The sequence below is a fragment of the Bombus vosnesenskii genome, unplaced genomic scaffold (assembly GCF_011952255.1).
Source record: "Bombus vosnesenskii isolate JDL3184/JDL3185 unplaced genomic scaffold, Bvos_JDL3184-5_v1.1 scf7180000016274, whole genome shotgun sequence".
Classification (NCBI taxonomy): Eukaryota; Metazoa; Arthropoda; class Insecta; order Hymenoptera; family Apidae; genus Bombus; species Bombus vosnesenskii.
This window is the reverse complement of record NW_022884343.1, coordinates 1,191,138-1,211,440: the sequence shown is the minus strand read 5'-3', so window position 1 is coordinate 1,211,440 and position 20,303 is coordinate 1,191,138. Positions and strand designations below refer to the sequence as shown.

The following is a 20,303-nucleotide window of genomic DNA, read 5'->3' as shown; positions in this document are numbered from 1 at the left end:
CAGCTTTTAGATAATTATTAGAATATATTAATTTTGAATAATAGCAAAGATCTTTTGGATAATTATTTAAGGGGTTGGGAATCATAGTGGTGTAAGACAGTCCACTACCGTTTCTCGTAAGTTGGAATTAAATGAACGATTAATTTCGATAGTGTTCTGACAGAGAATTTCATTTGTTAGAAAACTCATTATACTTTTCCGAAAAAAGAAAAATAAGCAGGAAAGGATAAAGAGAAGAAGGAAAAGCAATTTTACCAGGAAGGGTCACAATGTTTCGATCTCGAGAAAAGAACTAAAAAAAAAAAAAAAAAAAAAAGAGAGAAGGGAAGAATAATGGAAAAAAGAAGTGAAAAAATAATATAGCGAATCGAAGTTAATGTCTCGGTGGAAAACGGACGAGAAATAGAGCACAGTAAAATTCATATCCAACGAATGGATGCAAAATCGACAATAGTGGTGTGGATGTAGGGGGAGGGGAGGAAAAGGGACTGGTGAAATAAATAAAACAACGATCAAGGGATGAAGACGGTCAACCGCTGCAGGGGATGAAGATACTGGACGATTGAAATGCAGAAATTGATTTTCTACAGAAATACCGACGATGAGGGAACACGTAAAGGAAACAATTCGGTATTAACGCCGCCATGACGGAAATTGAGATCCCTTCGACGCGTTTCCATCAATGCAGCGACTTTGCCTCGTTTCGTTCGATCGAAAATTATGTTTCTGTCACGATTCTTCTACTCTATTTTTATATTGTTAAATTGTTGAAGAATCTTTCGAAGAGTATTGCCGTTGTTTCCGTTATTATGGTAACTCTTCGTATAAATTAGATTCTAGGGACTTCTTGAGGATCAAGTTGTTACATTTAGTATTATGTATCATGATTGCCAACTATTTAGATTCCAAGATCCCTTCTAAGAGAATATCTTTTTAAAATCGTAAAAATTGAAAAATTGTTCAGATATTATTGAAATTGAACAAATGGTATCATATTGTACAGGGTGTCTCAATAATCATGGTAAAATCGGTGAAAATGTGATGCTACCTGAAAGGATTTTTTCACTCGAATGAGGACTCGGAACAAAAGATACAAAATTGCACATAACCTGTATCTTTCCCGATCAATTTTCAAATTTCATTCTCTCGGAAGAAAGCGTCCTGCGAAAAAATTGTACTCAACATTTTTCACTTATTTTCTCACATAGAATCGTCGTCTTATCCATCATACCATGTTTATTACTATCTTTACGACACCCTATGTAATATATCTAACACTTCGTAAAGTATGAAAAGTATCGTGGTTGTGCATAGGAATGGTTCAGATTGAAAGCAATCGACTCTCAAAAAGTCAGAAGGGGTGAAATTTCGAGCTATCGAGAATGGTTTACAGAGACGAAGTGAACCGGAAACGTTCCACTAAGTCCGATATCCCTGGTCTCGTTAGTCGATGGCACAAATTGGGTTCCGTTAATTAGCATGACACTTTTCAATAGCACATATTCCAAGCTTAATAAAGATGCAAAAAAATGAACAAACATTTCATTTCGATACCACGGACTTTCCTATTTTAACATTAATTAATTTATAACAATGATCTTTATGGTTTACGTATATATGCAATGAATTATTTTTGAGGAGAATTCGTTCGACGATCCAATGCGAAAAGAGTATAAACGACGACGAATGAGATAATTTTGGTTTGTTAAAGGTCGACCGCCCGATTTCCTCGCATTCGTCATCACCCTACTGATGATGCTGCTAATGGCCGCAGGCGTGAAGAAATCATTGGTGTTCAATAACGTGTTAAACGCCATCAATCTCGCCGTTTGGGTGTTCATTATGACGGCGGGGATGTACTACGTGGATACCGATAACTGGAACGAGCACGACGGCTTCTTTCCGTATGACTGGAGTGGTGTAAGTATTTTTAAATGCATATGCAAGTTAAACTATTACAAGGAGTGCATGTAACGATGGAAAAAACTTTCTTCGAGTTCATTTTGTTGAGGAGATTTTAAGGCCATCGGTAGCTTTTTTTTTTAAATAGAACTCTAGATTTTTTATTTTATACAGAAAGGTATTAAGGTTGTGTTAGAAAATGGATAATTTAAGAGTTATTCGGCTTTTAATTTCATCGAATGTAATGCATGAAAGACAAGGTAAATACAAACTTCTTTGAATTTACTATATATGATACTATAAAGAATCTTAGCCGAATTGAATCAAAATTTAAGTAAAATTGCACCAAAAACTAATTTCAGTTTAAACGAAACTGGATGCATGCTTGGTCTAACCTCAATAATCACAGTCTTTGCTATGTCAAATTTAACTGGAATGTTACTAGGACTTTATTTAAAGACGACACAAACTTAATAACCAAACCTAACCTAAAGCTAATCACAATTTTAGTTAACTTAAAATTTCAACACAAAAGTCCAATTTTCATGCAAATCTAATTATAAATCAAGTCAAACTTAATGTGGATTGTACCAAATCTAGACCAGTTCTTGCATATGCTAGTACTAACCTGATCTACAAAGCTAATTTAACCTAACTCGACAGAAATTCATTCAGATCTAACTCTTATTAACTTCATCCACCAATTAATTCAATCAGACAAAAATATGGAAGTATCTTCTCTAAATGCTTGAATACCTTCAGAGATTAATCTTCCATAAATGAAAAAGTATATATTCGATTTCTTAAATTATTCCTAACCTATACAAAATCAAACGTCACCTTTTAATTAAAATCCTCTATATCCTTGAATGCTTTCAGATATTAGTCTTCCATAAATGAAAAAGTCAATATACAGGGTGGTTGGTAACTATAGAATAAAAATTTTACTTTTAAAATTTTTTTTTAAATTTTTCCATCGAGACAACGATCTACAGTGAGATCCGTTATAACGAGACGCGAAGAAATGCACGCGTACCGAGCGAAAATTCAAAGTCGATTTTCTCGAAAACAGAGCCTCGAACGAAAAATCGTTACTCTATATTTTCGACTTCTTTTTTCGCGTAGAATCACCCCCTTTCCGCTTGTACCACCAGTTACCAACCACCCTGTATATTCGATTTCCAAAAATTCGCGCTACGAATTTTAAATATCGAAAAGTACGAATATTTCAACATTAATCGTACCAGGTGCTGTCCTTAACTTCAACTTCATGTAAATTATTATAAATTTATGTAAATTATCATAAAAGGTATTTAACTTTATGTAAATCCTTACATAAATCGAGATATCGATTAATCGGATAATATAAGAATTTGCGCAAAGTTAGACGAACAACAGATACAACAATGCATGAACAATTTTCAATTAAATTTTGAAACTGGCCGTATAATCCTGTAAAGTTAGCGTTAAATATCGTGAAATCTACGCGATTCTGTCACCAGATCGAATAGCTTCAGCATCTCGTCTCAGCGAGGGACAAAAGAAAAAGTGTGGGAAAGCGCGAGGTGTTTGAAAGGAAGCAGAGTTGCCGGTCCATTTCCGGCAGCTTTTCACTCGCGGTTCACGGAACAATGGCAAACTTGTTGCGTCGAAAGGGTTTCAACGAAACCGGTGAAACCGTACAGTGCATCAGGTGGACAAACGGAGAAAGGGAATTCGGATTCACGGCTCGCGGGGAATCCACGCTAGCCGGGAACCGTGTGACCCGTACGAATGGAATTGGATTTAGCACGGGGATGCATTATTTAGGTTTCAATGGGGATATCGTTCGTTAAGTAGTCGTTTCTCGAAAATCATCCGTAATCCTCTCATTTGCCAGGCGAGAAATCTATCGAATCAGAGATTTCTTTAAATATTCATCTTATGCGACGTTAATTAATCTGTTCCACAGAATTTATAGTATTTTTTATCTCATCTCGAATTATAATATAATTATTATCTCATTTTTCTTTACGTTATTTATAATCGATTCCCCTTAGCCAGTAAAATCTCGAATTTTGTCGATCTTCATCTCGCGTTACTTAATTTGTTTTATAGAATTTCCAGTATCTATTAGTTTTATTTTATGCTATCTATAATCAGTTCCTCTTAACCAATAAGATTTTAATTAAACAATATATCTAATCTAACAAGATCATCAAATAGACATTTACAAATAGACATATATATATATATATATAAACATTATTACACCTCACAGAAAATAACTCTTTTGATATAAGGTATTTCCTCATAGAAACGAGTCACATTTAAACCACTCCATTTTCTTCAAACCACTCGACAACCATTCTTCCACTCGAACTTCCTGCAATTTTCAAGAGCAAACTTTAGTAAAATTTCATTGTTCGATAACTGGATTATTTTACACGCATGGCTGCTCAAGTACGTGGCATGCAGAGTAGCATTTTTGCACGGGACCAAGGGGCAGATAGGAGGCAAACGAAAAAAGACAATATTCATGATACTAAATATCCCGTGGGTGCAGCGGAGTTTCTTCATCCCGAAGGATTCGCGAAACGTTTATTCAAAGGACGTCGGAGGTGTTGAAACGGGTAAATATTGGAATATTCATCTCGTTGAAAAGCAGAATAAATAGAAGAAAATTGACAACGCCCGCATTTTATCATTTTCAGGTTTTTCTATCTTCGTGTTTCTCAATGAAACGTTTCCATCGAAGAAAAATGTTCAAAAATGGCCAACTGTGGTATCACCCGGAGTTGAGAAATTCATGCGGTATCTTCAAACGTGTTTCCCAAGGAACAAAAGATGTCGCTTTCTGAACAAACGATGAGAAACTTGTGAATGATGAGATATAGTGATGGAGCTCACCTAAGCGTTATATTTTGCCCTTTTGTTTAAGATACTAAAACCGTCTTGAAAGTAGTTAGAATGGGAAAATTAGCGACCAAATCAATTGCAGATTGCGAATCGTGCGAATCCAAAATAATATCATTGTCACATGCGAACAGCAACCAACAACGTGAACAACGACTTTGCATCCGCATGTGTTCGTAAGAATATGCTCGGGTTTTGGTCGATTTAAAACTTTAGTCATTTTATCATCGATAACTTTAGTCGATTTATCAACTGACTCTGCTCGTTCATCTTTTTGAAAATCGTTCAATATCTGAAAAAGAGCAAGATGAAATATAGCGCTTAGGTAAGTACGATTACTGTCATGTTCGCATATTTGGATTTAATTTTTAACAACTTATCCATCGTTTCTCAGGGAAATGGTAAGAACGTTTCTTCTTCCTTGGGGAGACACAGTCTTAAGGTTGTGCATGAATTTTTCAATTCCAGGCGATGTGAAAAATGACGATTTTCTAACGTTCTGCTTGCCCTCCCTTTCACACTGTTTCAAAATAAAAATTAGATTCAACTGCGTTACGTGGCATACGGAATTTATGATTTCCTTTCATGACATATGATGTTGCTTTTTACGAGTAGTATCTAGAAATACTAGTTTCACATAAAGTGTAATATACAGTACAGTGAGCTATAATACATGCATTATTTTTAGGATAATGATCTTCGAGCCTTGAGAGCAGTCTTTTTGCATTTTACTCGTCGAAAATTATCCATATGTTATAAAAAAAAAATATCACAAATTTGCCTCAAAACGAAGTTCAGCCAAACGTTATGTTTTTAGTGTCGGTCGTCAGCGATCCAAAGTGTCGACGGTCGTGAATTATTAATTAAAAAGAGAAAAAGTTTGCCTAGTCGTATTCTGGCATTTATGCACGCGATACTTTCCCTTTTCAACCCCCTCAGCAACCCCCATCGCGTGTTTATCGGCGATCCACGATGAATATTTCCGTCGCCGAGACCGTGTGTGTCCCCTTGAAAACGTGAATTTTTCATCGTCACGTTTCCAACTTGCGTTACTTTCCCTGAAAAGCCTGTTCGTGCCTTGGAAAAACCACCCCATACCACTTCATTATTCGCCCCTACCGAGAAAGCAACCTTTCATTGACCTGATTCTACCATTTCTTCGATAAATATTCCAAGTTAAAACTTGTTTGTATAAAATTTCGAAAACCTGACGAAAGTGAAGTTAACTTTGCTGAATATGCATCCGTGCGGGTCGAAAATAAATTTTAGGGATAAAGTGAACGTAGGTTATCCGCTATAATTCTATTTTCTTTTGACGTTTTTCCGAAGAGATCCGAACGAGTCTTTAATCCCATTCTGTTAAATGTCCGATATTGTTGATGTTATTAATATTGCTTGGCTTTGTTAAATTAACACTTTCGCCTGCTAACGCAACGTATGCGTCATGGGTATTTTCTGTTAGGCGTTTAGTGACGTGACCTGTGCATCATAGGGATTTTCTGCGGTACGTCTAATGACGCAAACGATGCGCCATCAAGTTATTTTCGGCAAAACTTCATACTGAGAGAAATATCTTGCACATAAAGGGCGTTTATTATGTAATGATAATAATAACAACAATACCTATGGTTATGGCGCAATATTGTTCTTTCAAGCACAAAGCTGTATGCGTTAAATGGCGGCAAAGATATTAACTTATATGAAGGATTTTATAATAAACCTAACCTATAACAGTCTTATAGTCTTAGAACCATAAACAAATATAAAAGAATACATATTGATATTTAATTAGAGAAATTAAATTCAGAAATATAAATTAAGGAAGTTAACTTCTAATTTTCGACAAAAATTCTCTAGATCCTTAATTGTCATTAGAGATCTTTCAAATGTATCAAGTTTTTTTAACCGTTGCTAATCTATAAAAAACTTTCTTTTCTCCTCTTTCAATGAAAATCCTCGAGATTCTCAAACATCCTTAAAGATTATATATATTCGGTTTTCTGAATTACTCCTAACGTACACAAAATTAAACTTTTCCTCGAGTTTCAATTAAAATGCTGCAGATTCCAGTTTCTTCAATGCCTTCAGATATTAATCTTCTAGAAATGAAAGAGCCAGCGGTATGTACACACTAATTCGTTTGCCTAAATTATTCCTAACCTATTCAAAATCATACTTCCTCCTCGCCTTTCCATGGAAATTCGCCAAATTCTCAAATGCCTGGAGAAATCAACGTTCCAGAAACGGTTAATACGCGCATTCTATCTGACCTTAGGAGTATGCGTGGGTTTTCTGGGGGTGGCTTTTCAAATCTTTAGCGACCTCGTCCCTTCCTATTTCTCACCCCCACGCCGGAAATTGCTCGAGAGGTCACGGCAGACTGCTTGTGTCAACCTCTCGATTAATATTAATGCATGCGTTAACTACCTCCTCTCTCTTTGATCACACCTCTGAAACCACCCCTTTGTAAGGGCTGACTGTCGACCATCGAGCAATTTCGATTGATTATATTCCGTAATGTCCATCGAACAGTGACGCGGGAATTCTATAGTTGTTTCTCTTGTTGTAACTTCGATCCCTGTTAAGGTCTCTTGCAAATACAACTGGGGATAAAGAGGTGCGTTGTAGGTCAATGGCCATCCGAACCGCCGTCATTAATTCGGAATAATAAGAATACGGACGAATCGCGATTCTTTAACGACCCAAAGATACTTTGAAACTCCTCCGTTCAGCGTTAGGGGAAATTTTATTTCCCTATTAAATAATAAATAGAAAGTCAAAATATTCGTTTTAATCGTGAATAAGAATTAAGTTTCTTATTGAAATAAAGATCGTTTTAACGATGTTAACAATAATTTATTTATTATTTATTATTTGCAAATGAAACTCTACTTTTTGACGTATTCATGATAGCTAACAAACATTATTAAAAATTACAAATCTTAATATACAGTCATCTTTCTGATTGAAATGTTATATTCGTGTAAAGATTAAAGTCTTCTTTAGGAATATTAACTTTTTGGAAGTGGCTACCTCTTTGCCTTTGGCTTGGTATTCTGATCTCTTGTTTCGCTTAATTACTTCGTTCCCTAGCTGCTTAATGAGAATATATCCTTTTGGTTGGTATATTTTTGTAATAAAGATATTTTTTACGATAAAGCAATGTTGTCTACTCTACTTAAAACTGACAACATCAACAAATATATTTTCATACAATTTGATGCAACATTTTCTGCTAATTTAATAGAGTATAATTATTTAGTAGAATTTACTCTATTACTTTCTTTAGTGATTCCTCCTTTGTTGTTTCGGGCCTTGAGGGGCTTTGGTTTTACATCCCTGTATCTGCCAATTTGCTCCGCTAAAAGCGAGCCATTTTGTTCGTTAACGTTCTCTTGTACGACCATGTATTTCATCGTGGTAACATTTGCTTCCAACATAACCTACAAATTTGCTCGTTTAGCTCCACGCAAAAAGCACGTAATAAATTTCAGAAATAAAACGAAGCGTAAGAAAAAAGAACGAAGGCTACAGGACGAATGGTTGGAGGGGGGTTACGCCCGTTTAAATTCAGATGTCTGTGTCTTTTTAACGAGGAAATGCATTCTCTGCTTGGAGCATTTCCACTCGAGGCTTTACGTGGGCGGTGCTTGGAATATGGGGGCGTGAGAGAACTGCGGAGGCGAAATACTACAGGGTCAAGCGTGTATTCTCAAACATTCACGAGATTTTTCTCTTCCAAGAAAAGAAGTCATCCTATAGAACCTGTTAACATTTCAACTTGCCAAGTTCCTTCCTCGATGAACACTTTGAACGAATAAACCTGTCCGTCTAAACTAGTTTCCCTCCTATCTTTTACTCCTTTTTATTTCATTCGATCGTTCGGCTGGAAGAAACACGCGAAATGGCCGTAGAAAATAAAATTCCGATCAGTTTTTAGGAATCCCCAGTATTCTAGGGATTTTTACGGCGATTCGGTTAATAGGGAAAAGCTAGTTGCTCTCAATCTAGTTGCTTTGAATTACATTCTAATCTACTTCTATTCCCCTTCTATTCTTCCCGTCCTATCGGAGTAAAGAAATCCCCATAAAATATAATTTCGATCAATTCCTAGGGATTTCGTTTTTAAATCCGATTTTTAGTATTCCGTGGATATTCACAGTGATCCAGTTGATCGTGGTATTTCGTCTTCAGATTTAGTTCCTCTCAATTGGATTTTGTTCCATTCCTATTCCAGCGAGAAATTTTTGTTATTTCATCTTCATACTCATTTTTCGTTCCAACATCTACACACTGCATCGTTCTCTTTCTTGTTTAAGTCTTTCCTCCGTTAAGAAGATTAAAGTAACATGTAGCAAACAAATACTATCACATAATATTCTACAAACATGGAAGAACGTTCGAGAATTTTGGGATTCGGATTTTCAAAGAAACCTATAAAAGAAATTGTATGGACTTAAACGATCCAATGTACAGACGACGTGACGTAAAGAGTCAAGTAAAGATAAGGTTATAGACGGAGCGTTAAGTATAATTTCTAGAATTCTAGAAGAGATCCCTAGTATTTTCAGAATAATTCGATCGATAGCGGTAGCCTTTTTTCACATCCAATTTAGTATCTAAGGTTGTAACATTATTCCAGTTTACGATTCGTCACTTTTATGAAATAAAGATGGTCGTAATGCTCGGGTTTCGTTTCCTACGAGATTGAATTAAGTTTTCAATTTTATTCAGTTTCGTTGAAGCTGCCGACATCAGAATTCATAACGACATTAGGGGACCTTGAAAAATTTAATGGGCTACGGAGTATCCGCGTTGAAAGGAGGCCTGGAAGACTCTTCAGCTCTCAAAGAACGTTTTTATTAAGGTAGCAACTTAATTTGCCGATTTCTATCCTTCCCGTCTTGGGGATCTACTCTTCCCAAGTAACGAAATATCCTTTGCCATTGTTCCACTGATTTATTCATTCCAGTATCTGGTTATTTCAATCGCATAGTTATTTTATCCCTAAATAATTCTCTCATAGATTAATTACTAAATATTAGGTTGTTAGAAAATTCTTCAAAGAATCATTTCTTTTTGTTAATCATCAAGCGTCGAGTTGTCCAAAAGGCTCCTATGATTTTCACAATTGGAAAATTTCAGTGAAACCATATTATTAATTGTGAATATTATCGTACATTTATACTATGTATATCGGACTGTAAATCAGATTTAAATTCCTTGTAAAGTTATCAACGATATTTCATTGTGAGTTAGATTTCAATTCGTTGCGAAATAAGTCTCAGCCAGAATTGCAGGTTAAACGGTTGTGCAGAAACGTTGCAACATGTTGAGGTTAGTAACGAAACGAGTACAACTTCTCGTTTGTCATTCTGCTCACCAGAACTCCAACCCTAACAGGCTGCAAAACATTTCTCATCCTCAATTATTCCCCCTTGTTCGCGATCGAGCTTCACCCAGAATGTGATCAGTATCTTATTTTAACTTTTCAGATAAATTTCCCATCACGTTGTACGAAGGGATAATAAATTTTCAATTCGACAAGATATTAATAACAAAATTCTGATGCAGAATTCAATGGATAAATCGCCTATTCGAAAGCATACAATTTTTATATCATCTTCCAGGATATTTATTCTATAAATTCTTAGTTGAAAAATATACCGTTGTTACAGAACATTTTGTAGACAAAATGTCGTATTCGGTGACATAAAGTTTCTGTAGAATATCCCCTGAATAAATTCTCAAATAAAGAATGCGGGGTTTTACCTAGAAAATTCTAAGGTTAACCTTCTAAGTTAAAGAATATGAAACTCTTCAAGAATATTCTACGAATATTTTCATCATTGTAGAATGTGTCATTCTTTCAGAATGTTCTATGAATTATTTTCCAGACCAAGGGTACATGGAACTCTTTAAAAATTTATTCCATAGACAAATTCTCCACTTGGGGATATTGAAAGTATGAATTGCAAACTAGAACAAATCCATCGATAAATATTTCAGAAAGAAAAAACGAAACGATCGTGTGCTGTTGACACACACACATTCATACACACGTCTGAACAGGAATTCCTGACTTTAACTGTCCTATTAATAGGCAATATACTTGTTGCAGGTGTTCACCGGTGCAGCGACGTGTTTTTACGCGTTCATCGGCTTCGATATTATAGCGACCACCGGCGAAGAGGCGACAAACCCGAAGAGGAGCATCCCCCTCGCTATAGTCGCCTCGTTAATCATAATACTCACCGCTTATGTCACCACCAGCATGATGCTGACGCTGGTTGGTAAGTACTTGTCCGGTTCCCTTTACTCTCTGCTGTTTCTACAATTTTCAGATTGCAAACAGGACCAAACATAGGAAACACAAAAACAGAAAGGTAGAAGAGTTCCAATTAAAAGATTAAGCTTCAATTTAAATTCACCCTTTCGTGGAAAGAAGAAATATTTGGAATTGTACAGCCTGTGTCTTCATAACAAATGACAAAACAACTGCCAATAATGAATATATATATAATACTATTTTAGAGGGAATAAAGAAAAATGAAATTTCTTAATTTTAATATTTAAAAAACTTTATATAATTTAATAAACATTAATCTCTTTCTTCTTTTGTATCTTGAATTATAGCAAATGTGAACAATTGGATAAATATATTATGGCTTGCAACATGCTAAAGCAAGAGTGTTAACATCGTCTTAATTTAAACTTTAAGTGCTTACATTCAAACAAATGGTATAAGTTCCAAGATGAAATATAATTGTGACAACAATAGTTTACAAGTGCAGCATAAGGAGTAACCAAATATTCGATTATTTTATGAATTCAATCTCTTAGTTTTATTAACATTATTAACACAGAAGTTTGAAAATTATTCTAATCTCAATTTGACGTTTGCTTTAATTGCAACAAACAACAAAATAAATATAGCTACGAGAACAACATTCTATAGATGTTCTAGACTGAATAGTTGTTATTTAATGACGCTAGTTTAATTATTAACAGGCAAGTGATGGCATTTCCACAGATTATTCGCTTCAACTCTGTCATCCGTCGACCAAAAGGCCTTTGGCCATCCTTGACCTCCCTTCACGCATCTCTGGCCACCCTTCAACGACACGTGATCCTTCGCTTACCCTCGTCACACAGGCACGGTTCGTTATGCTTCTAAATAACGGACATAATTGATGCTTCTAAAAAGCCAACCTTTACATTTTTCGAACGCGAATACTTGGCAGTTCTCTTAACACAGTCTGCTGATAAAAGTCCTTAGAAAAACAGCCTAAAAAAGAAGAAGGGAAAAAGTAAGAAGAAGTAAGAAAGGTACTAGGTGGGAAACTGATAGAATGTTCTACTTCTTTTTTTCAGTGCCATACGATGAGGTAGATCAAGATTCAGCATTGGTGGAGATGTTTGGTCAAGTTGGAGCATACAAGTGCAAATATATCGTGGCAGTTGGTGCGTTGGCTGGATTGACAGTCTCCATGTTTGGTAGCATGTTTCCCATGCCTAGGATAGTCTATGCTATGGCCCAGGATGGCCTTATATTCAGGTAAGTTTGACCTGACAGCGTTGTCGGTAAGACTCGACTCATTTGCGTTTTTAAATCTTCTTCCATGTAAAGTTGAATTGGTATTAGTTAAAATAAATATTAATTGAAATTAACTAAATAAGATGAGAACAAAATAGACAATACATTTTCTAGAGAATTCATAAATGTCCTTTTGTATATTTCATTAATGATCACTTCGTAAGATCTACACTTTCTAATGATGTATTTTTGTATGGTCACTAGGACTCTGAGCCAAGTGTGGCCAGCAACAGGTACTCCAGTCATAGCAACACTGACTTCCGGCGTGTGTGCAGCCTTGGCTGCGCTGTTTATTCAATTAGAGGTGTTGGTAGAGATGATGTCCATCGGTGAGTCCTATAAAAAAATCAGCTCTCCCTCTTCCTTCACACCGTAAAGAATCGAAGTAACCGGAACCAGTTAATTCTTTCAATATCGAGTCTTCTTTAAGTAGACGTATCTATCGTTATCTGGTTAATAGTTCGTTAAACTATAGTTAAAACACAGAGCGACTTTCTTCGCTTGAGGCTACAAAAAGGAGAAGTTGCCCTTGAAGAGTTAAAAATAAGAACGGTTTCCAGTCATTGTTTAGGTGGAAACAATGTTCAATCAGCAGCTTCTTCTTTGACGTCTCCAGCGAGATAGTCACCTCGTATATAGTATCAAATACATAGTTAAAATGTTCTTTGTCCTTGGATTTTTAGGTACTCTACTAGCGTACACTTTGGTGTCTACCTGTGTACTGATTCTCCGTTATCAACCTCACTCAACGAACCTTGTAGAGTTGCTACCACAGAGTTTAAGAACACCTTGCCGATCGCCAACTAAAGAAAATCAGGGAAATGGTCAAGTGACTTATGGAAAGGAGCTGAGACCCGATCAGCTAACTACTGCGCTGAATTCTGTCCAGGCTACACAGTCAGATCTAGCTGCAGCAAACAGTGGCCAACGTATCATGGTAAAGTTGCAAGAATAATGAACACTGTTGTGACAATAATGATAAAAATGTTTATACGAATGAACAGTCAAAGATGAACTGCTTGTTCTTCAGGTAAGAAGAGTGAGGAGATGCAATAGTTCGTCGCCAGACTCGGATGACACTTATGGTGCAGAGGAGGATGAAGTTGGTTTGGGTAAAGATGACCAATATTTAGTCAGTGATAGAACTGAGAATAAATTCTACGGTAGTGTGCATGCAGCTGCAGCTGCCTCCGGTTGTGGCAGTACGCATCAGTATCCAGGAAATACGCCAATAATTGGACCACCTTTGAATTACCTCCAACGTCGGTTGCAGGTATAGAATTTAGAAGCTTCGAAATGTTTCTTTCTTTCTCTAATTATAATTCTGGAATATTCTTTACTTTCCTAATTATAATTCTGCAACATTCCTGTTTTTCCTGATTATAACGTTATAGGATACTGTTTTATTCTTCTAGCTATAATTTTATTTATTTTATTTATTTTTTGTTATACTCTATTAAAGTAATACATATTTTTTATTGCCAATTATAATTTTATTCTAGAATCTTCTTTCAGTATTTAATATTGAATCTTTCCCTTTTTTCTTGAATTAAATATTTTTGTAGTGTACAAAGTATATAGTATAAGTATAATAATTAATCTGTAATTTTTTCGTTTTTAAAATTTAATTTGGAGTTTATTCTGATATCTAATATAAAATGTCTTGTTATCTTAGGCAGCGCAATATCTCTGTCCTGCCATCTTCCCCTGGGTTGACAGAGGCCCAGCGACGGAGGCGTCTGGTCGCTACGTCATGAAATTAGTCGGCGTACTTTTTTTGCTGATCCTCATCTTCGATTTGATTATAGTTTGCGGCATGGGTGAGCCACAGAGAAATAAACCTTTAACCTTTCACCTTTTTTTCAACTTTCCAATCGATATCAATAATGTAATACTAACGTTATTCATTTTAGGAAATATGGGAACGTTCACAACAATAATGATGTTCGTGTTCCTCTTTGCCATAATTGGAGTGTTGCTTGCCATAAGTAGAAAGTCACAAAACAGGTAAATTTCAATTCGAAATAGAACTTTTACTTAAACTTTAACTAAATATTCTCTTACTCAGTTATTGTGAAATTGGAACATTTTTAGAAGTAGCGTAATGTTTATGACACCGGGACTTCCATTCGTACCGGCGATTGCTATCACTGTGAACATATACCTCATCTTCAAGCTGAGCATCTTGACACTCGTCAGATTCACTGTCTGGATGATTCTCGGTAAACCTAACAAATTTCTTTTTTACTTTAACGCAATTTGAATCATAATTACTCGAAGAGATACTGCATCTTGTAAGCACCTTGTAAGCTAGTGCAATGCTAATGCAAAATCCAAATATAATTCTTATTAGATATCTGGTTTACAACCTAAAGCTTCCAGAAGTAATAATTTATGTAATATGTACAGTACTTTGGATATTCTAGTACTTTGGATGTTTCTTCATATTATTAACTGCTAATACATTTTTGTATCTTTAAATTTCCCATAAATGCACAGAAATGTCAAATTCCTATTAATAATAATTCTACTCCTAATCTATTTTATCCTATTGATTACCTAGAATCACTAATAAGAAACGTTTAAGGTATCCTAGTCTAAATATGTCCTAATAACATTTTAAACTTTCTCAAGTTTCTAAAGTTTCAAATTATAAAACCTAACATAACCTAATCTATAACCAATCCTAGGTTTCATCATGTACTTCTACTACGGTATCAAGCACAGCAGCCTGGAGGAGGGAAATACTTCGGAGAATCTAGAGGAAAGTGTGTCAGCCGGGAACATCGAATTGACAGTAACAGATACACAAAAGCAACAACCGCAACAACAACAAACGCATCCGTCGTACACGACGACTGATCGCAGCATCTATGAGGGCCAGCAACTAGATGCATTTGGGCAGCCTGTGTTCGGCAGCACGAACTTCGGTGGGACACCAAGTCAAAGGCCAGAAACTGCTGGCCAATCATCGCTGTTCATCGACCACGAAAGCTTCCCCACCTGGGACGATTGAGCGGCTACCAGCGCCGATATAAATATATATATTTGATGATATGAAGATAAATTATTATGCGAGCCTGACCGGCGTCGAGCGTTCATCGGCGTAAAAAAACGACCCTTTCGGAGCTCGCGGTGTATAATGGCCTTTGAGAGGTTATGAGGCGAGGGACTATGGAGTTGGTACTCGCGAGGCTATTCATTTATAATTTTTAGTTAGCTAATACACAAGTTAAATATTTGCTAAGTGCCATTATGTTTGAAAATATTTCATTGGTTTTGAGGTTTGGATGGTTCACAGGAGGAAGTTGGATAATTGTTTTTCAAGAAGGTTCTTTTAAGTTCATGTTATGATTAATGGAGGACTGTTTGAGATTATGATGGTTGACAGGAATAGGTCGGATAGTTGCTTTTCAAGGAGATATTTTAACGTTAGGTTATGTTATAATTATTGGAGAATTGTTTGAGATTGGAATGATTGATATAAATAAGTTGGATAGCTGCTTCTGAAAGGTCTTTTAAGGTTAGATTATGTTATACTTAATGGTGAACTGATGCATCTTACTATTGTAAAATTAGAGTTTCATTGATTGTAAGGTTACAGTGGTAAACAGATAAATTAGATAATTGGTTTTCAAAGAGATTTCTTTAATGTTATAATTTATATTATGATTAATGCAGAATATGCATTAATGTTTGATCTCGAATTGCTTTAAAACAATTTTGTTGATTTTAAAATTAGGATGCCCGACACAAATAAGTTGGAAATTTATTATTTAAGATGGCTGAAAGAGAATTGATGCATATGCTTCTTCGAGTAGAGTGTAATGATTTAATCATTTGTTTCTTCTATGAAGAATTAACGAGGAAATTTCACGAACTGGTTTTTTTTTTAAAAAAAGGATATAGAAACCCAGAATCTTTCTCGATAAGCGCTCGACGATTGTGCAGGAGGTGCTGCTTCGAAATTCTGAGCTTCCCTTACTAATTTCACTTCTCCACACTGAGAAACGTCAATTTCCAAATCCATCCTAATCGATCGTCGAGCATAATCCACCTTTTAATGATCATTCAAAAGAACCCCCCGAATCGAAAAAAGGTAAAGACAGAAACAAAAATAGCGGAACCGCGAGTCTCCGATGGGCGAACTTGTTGACTACTGTTTGGGACGAATGTAGCAAATAATTTTCGCGGCAATATTTATTATTCTAGTTGTATAAAAGTGAGAGAGAGCGCGAGAGAATGGGAGAGTCTGAGAGTGCGAGAGAATGAGAGGCAGAGCTGTCAGAGGCGGAATCATGAAGAAGAAGAACAAAAATAGAAGTTGGGGGAGAGACCATGGCTAAACTTTATTTTGGAGCATTCCGAATTTTTTACCTTTTTAATAATATGTGGTAGTTTTCGACGAATAAAATCTGAAAATACCGTATTTAAAACGCAGAGATTATTATCTTTAATGTTGTCTATACATAAAGTTTATGAATATTGGACAGTTTACTTGGATATACATGTTTTATGACTCATTCAGGTTGAGAGCTCGATTAACTGAATAAATTGATCTTTGTTTGAGTTAGGTGTAAGTTAGATTTAATTAGTATTATTAAGAAACATGTTGTTCTTAGATAGATACCAGCAAACTGAAGACCCGCAAATGACGGGATGCGTTATAGAAGCCAATATGATAAAGACGAAGACCTTGCTGATCAAAGTCTAAACATCATCCAAACGAACTGCGCAATGTGTTTGAACTTTATATACACATAATATATAAAATGATGATCCCTATCCATGAAAGTCATAGTTCTGCATTTTACTTCTCAAAAACTCTCATACGTTATAAAAATAAGTATAAATTTGGTATGCCCCAAAAAGAAGTTGAAGCGCAACCATTACCATTCTTAGGTGTAAAGCGACACTTGTGTTTTCCAAGAGAGCATTTTATCTGCTGAAAGATGCGTGTAGACGTGCAGCTAATTGATGAAGAGAGAAGAATTAAAGAACAAGACGATCGTAACGAAGAAACTTTGTTCCTGAGAGTTGAAGAAAACACGAGAGTAGAAGATGAAGATGGAAAGAAACAAAATGGCGGAGAAAATATGAAGAAAGAAAGAAACTGGATCTTGCCTAAATCTAGTCTTTCCCAATCTTGAAGAAAGCTTAGAATTATATGATTATAATCTTACAAGAGGAATTTTAATCTTATCTTGTACATTAAACTGGAATTGCGACGTGAAGTCGCGTTTCCATTGGACATATTCGATTAAAGATTGTTAGCCCCCTGCTAGACACCATAAATAGGGTTCTATGGGAGTTGCAGAGGGCTGGTATGCATCAACAAACAGGCAAATTAAATAAATAAATAGATAGAAAGACAGAGACACAGAAAGAGAGAGCAATATGTAGATTTGAAATTATTGATATTTTGAAATTGATACAAATTCTCAGCTCTGGGGTGCCCTACTGTGGAGCACCATAGGAAAATGGTATCTGTTATTTGATTATAAATGTTCTTCAGTAGAGAACATCCAGTTCTAATAATGACAAGTTCCTACAACGACTGTTGACCACTTAATTGTTATTATTTATAAATGGTTTTATGTATCTTACGTTCTAGAGTAGAGTTGTGATTGTTACTAGTGGATATATTACCGACAACCTTAGGTTTGTTTGTTTTTAAAATTTACAAAGAAGAGAATACTCTTGGAATATCATAAACGTCCATTCGATGATCGTATTTGTCATTTTGCTTTGGGAAATAAAGAGAAGAAATTGTAATGAGGAAAATTGTGAGAACAAAGGAAGCTGGTATAATCGTATGAAATGACAAGGATAAGGCTAAGGAAGATACTAACTAAATATAAAAAATATAGGAAAATTGGGTAAAGTGAGAAAAGTTGGTAAGTGAAAAAATTGAGAAACTGAATAGAAGAGTTAAAAAATGGGAAAATTGGGAAAATGAGCAAGTGGAAAAGTGATAAGGCAAAAGGGAAAGAAGAAATTACAGAGGAAAGACAGCTACAGGGGGCAGCTTGAGAAATTTACGTCTCTCCATTTATTCTATTCTCGGATCTCCATATCGGATCTACATATCGATCAGTGATCTATTCACATATCAGTCTGCACCTTTTGCAAGGGAAAAACCGTGAAATTCTGGTAGTGGAACGAATGATCAAAGAAGAGAGCGCAAGAGTGGGAGTAAATGTCGCGGAAGAATGAAAGATTGATCTGAACATTTATCTTTAAGTATTAATGCGTCTGTTAAAAAAATTTTTCTAATATATATATATATATTATATTATATTATATTATATATATATGTATCATATATATATATATGACGAGATATACTTTCTATGCGCGACCATCGATCTATAGGTTCGATCGCGGATCGATCGATCCAAGAACGAGGCTGCTGTATTAGGATTTTTTTAGTTTTCAGTTCCGACCCCTGTAACGTTGCTATTAGGAGCTTATCGGCGGATGAAGAAGAGTAACAAACAGTATTTTCCAAATATGACTTTAACTACGATATCGATTTTGTTATGTTTACTAGGTTAGGTTAGAAAGATTCTAGAAAAATTTACTTGAAAACAAAGTACAACCATATCTCAATTAAGATAATATAAAAAGGAAGACCGATTAAGGAAGGCACGAGTCTTCAATGTGGACTAGTAACATAATTAGGGGAAAATGTCTTCTTCATCCCCCATATGCTTCGATCTAAGTTGAGCGGTGATCGCTGTTCCGAATATCCGCTTATTCAGCATTGATTAGCAATCTTTGAACATCCCCGACAACAGTTTTTGAACGAGTATCAATAACATCAAAGCACTTTTAATCCCTGGAACAATATTTGAAAAGGGAATTGCCCAAGAAAAATTCCTTAGAAGGCATAGCAATCAAGTTACTGGACATATTATCAACTTTGTTCGTCTAAAAAAGCTTTAATATACTCTGAACAGTTGGTAGCATTTGATTTAAATCCAAGTCAAACTATTTACCGGCTGGGTACATTCTCAGTTTGTGTTGTTAACCGAATACATATCACTATGACTAACGTCCTAATAGAAGAATATTAGAAAAGAAAATGGTTAATGATTGTTGATACTCGTTGAAGAATGAAAGATTGGAAACCATAGCGTAATTATCGATCCACAAAACGAATTAGACCTTTGCGCTAGGGAAAAAGCCAGGAGCTGAAGTTGTTTGAAGATAAATGGTTCCATTTTGTGAAAGAACAGTGCCTGCACATCCACTTAAAAAATCCCTGGATCGTCAAACAAGGCTTAGAAATAACTCGAGCCCAAAAAATAGAGAACTTTTGATCTTTCTTTTTTCTCGTGGAACGTAAAATTTCGAGAATCTCTTTTACAAACCAATGGAGAAGAATAATGACGGCAAAAGCGGAATCTCGACGCGGCACTTTGCTCTTTGCTTTTTTAGTTAGTCTTTCAAATTCTTAGATAGGAGGAAATGGCCTACTGCGACGTATGGCTGCTCGATGAACCTCTGACATCTTCCTACCAACGCGAATAAAATCTCAGAAACTCCCTAGAAAGAAGAAACTTTTATTTTTTGACAACATACATAAGAAGAGCATAAAATTACCAAAAATTCTTATCAAGTTGATTGACAATTTTTAAAAAGAAATGTTCTTGTGTGATTGTATAAGTATTGGAAACATAAGGCGACGTGTTGTTCAAATTTTTCTTCTACTCGTTCTCTCGTAAGGAAAACAGGCGAGAAAAATGATTTTTCCAGTAGAATCGACTAACGTTAGGTTCACTCAGGCTCATCAAGCACCATGCTCGAACAAAGCGTACTTCGAAATTGCGGTAAATTACTCCGGAACACCGAGAAGAGAGCGGAATGGTGTTAGAAAACTATAGTCACGTGTTCAGTGGCGCAG

At 35.6% G+C, this 20,303-nt stretch overlaps 1 protein-coding gene across 2 annotated transcripts in view; it reads left to right on the top strand.

Annotated features, from left to right (window-relative positions):
- LOC117242611 (probable cationic amino acid transporter) overlaps positions 1–18,723 on the top strand; it is a 63,104-nt gene extending 44,381 nt beyond the window's left edge. Inside the window, exons 4-13 of one of the 2 annotated variants that reach the window (XM_033509429.1) lie at positions 1,712–1,920; positions 10,919–11,090; positions 12,172–12,355; positions 12,599–12,723; positions 13,078–13,331; positions 13,425–13,667; positions 14,070–14,214; positions 14,308–14,401; positions 14,489–14,616; positions 15,085–18,723. In XM_033509429.1, the coding sequence (XP_033365320.1) occupies positions 1,712–1,920; positions 10,919–11,090; positions 12,172–12,355; positions 12,599–12,723; positions 13,078–13,331; positions 13,425–13,667; positions 14,070–14,214; positions 14,308–14,401; positions 14,489–14,616; positions 15,085–15,410 (1,880 nt within the window). In that variant the 3' untranslated portion in view covers positions 15,411–18,723. The remainder of the gene's footprint in view (positions 1–1,711; positions 1,921–10,918; positions 11,091–12,171; positions 12,356–12,598; positions 12,724–13,077; positions 13,332–13,424; positions 13,668–14,069; positions 14,215–14,307; positions 14,402–14,488; positions 14,617–15,084) is intronic. The other variant, XM_033509428.1, reaches the window with a different exon arrangement.
- Positions 18,724–20,303: the final 1,580 nt, after the last annotated feature.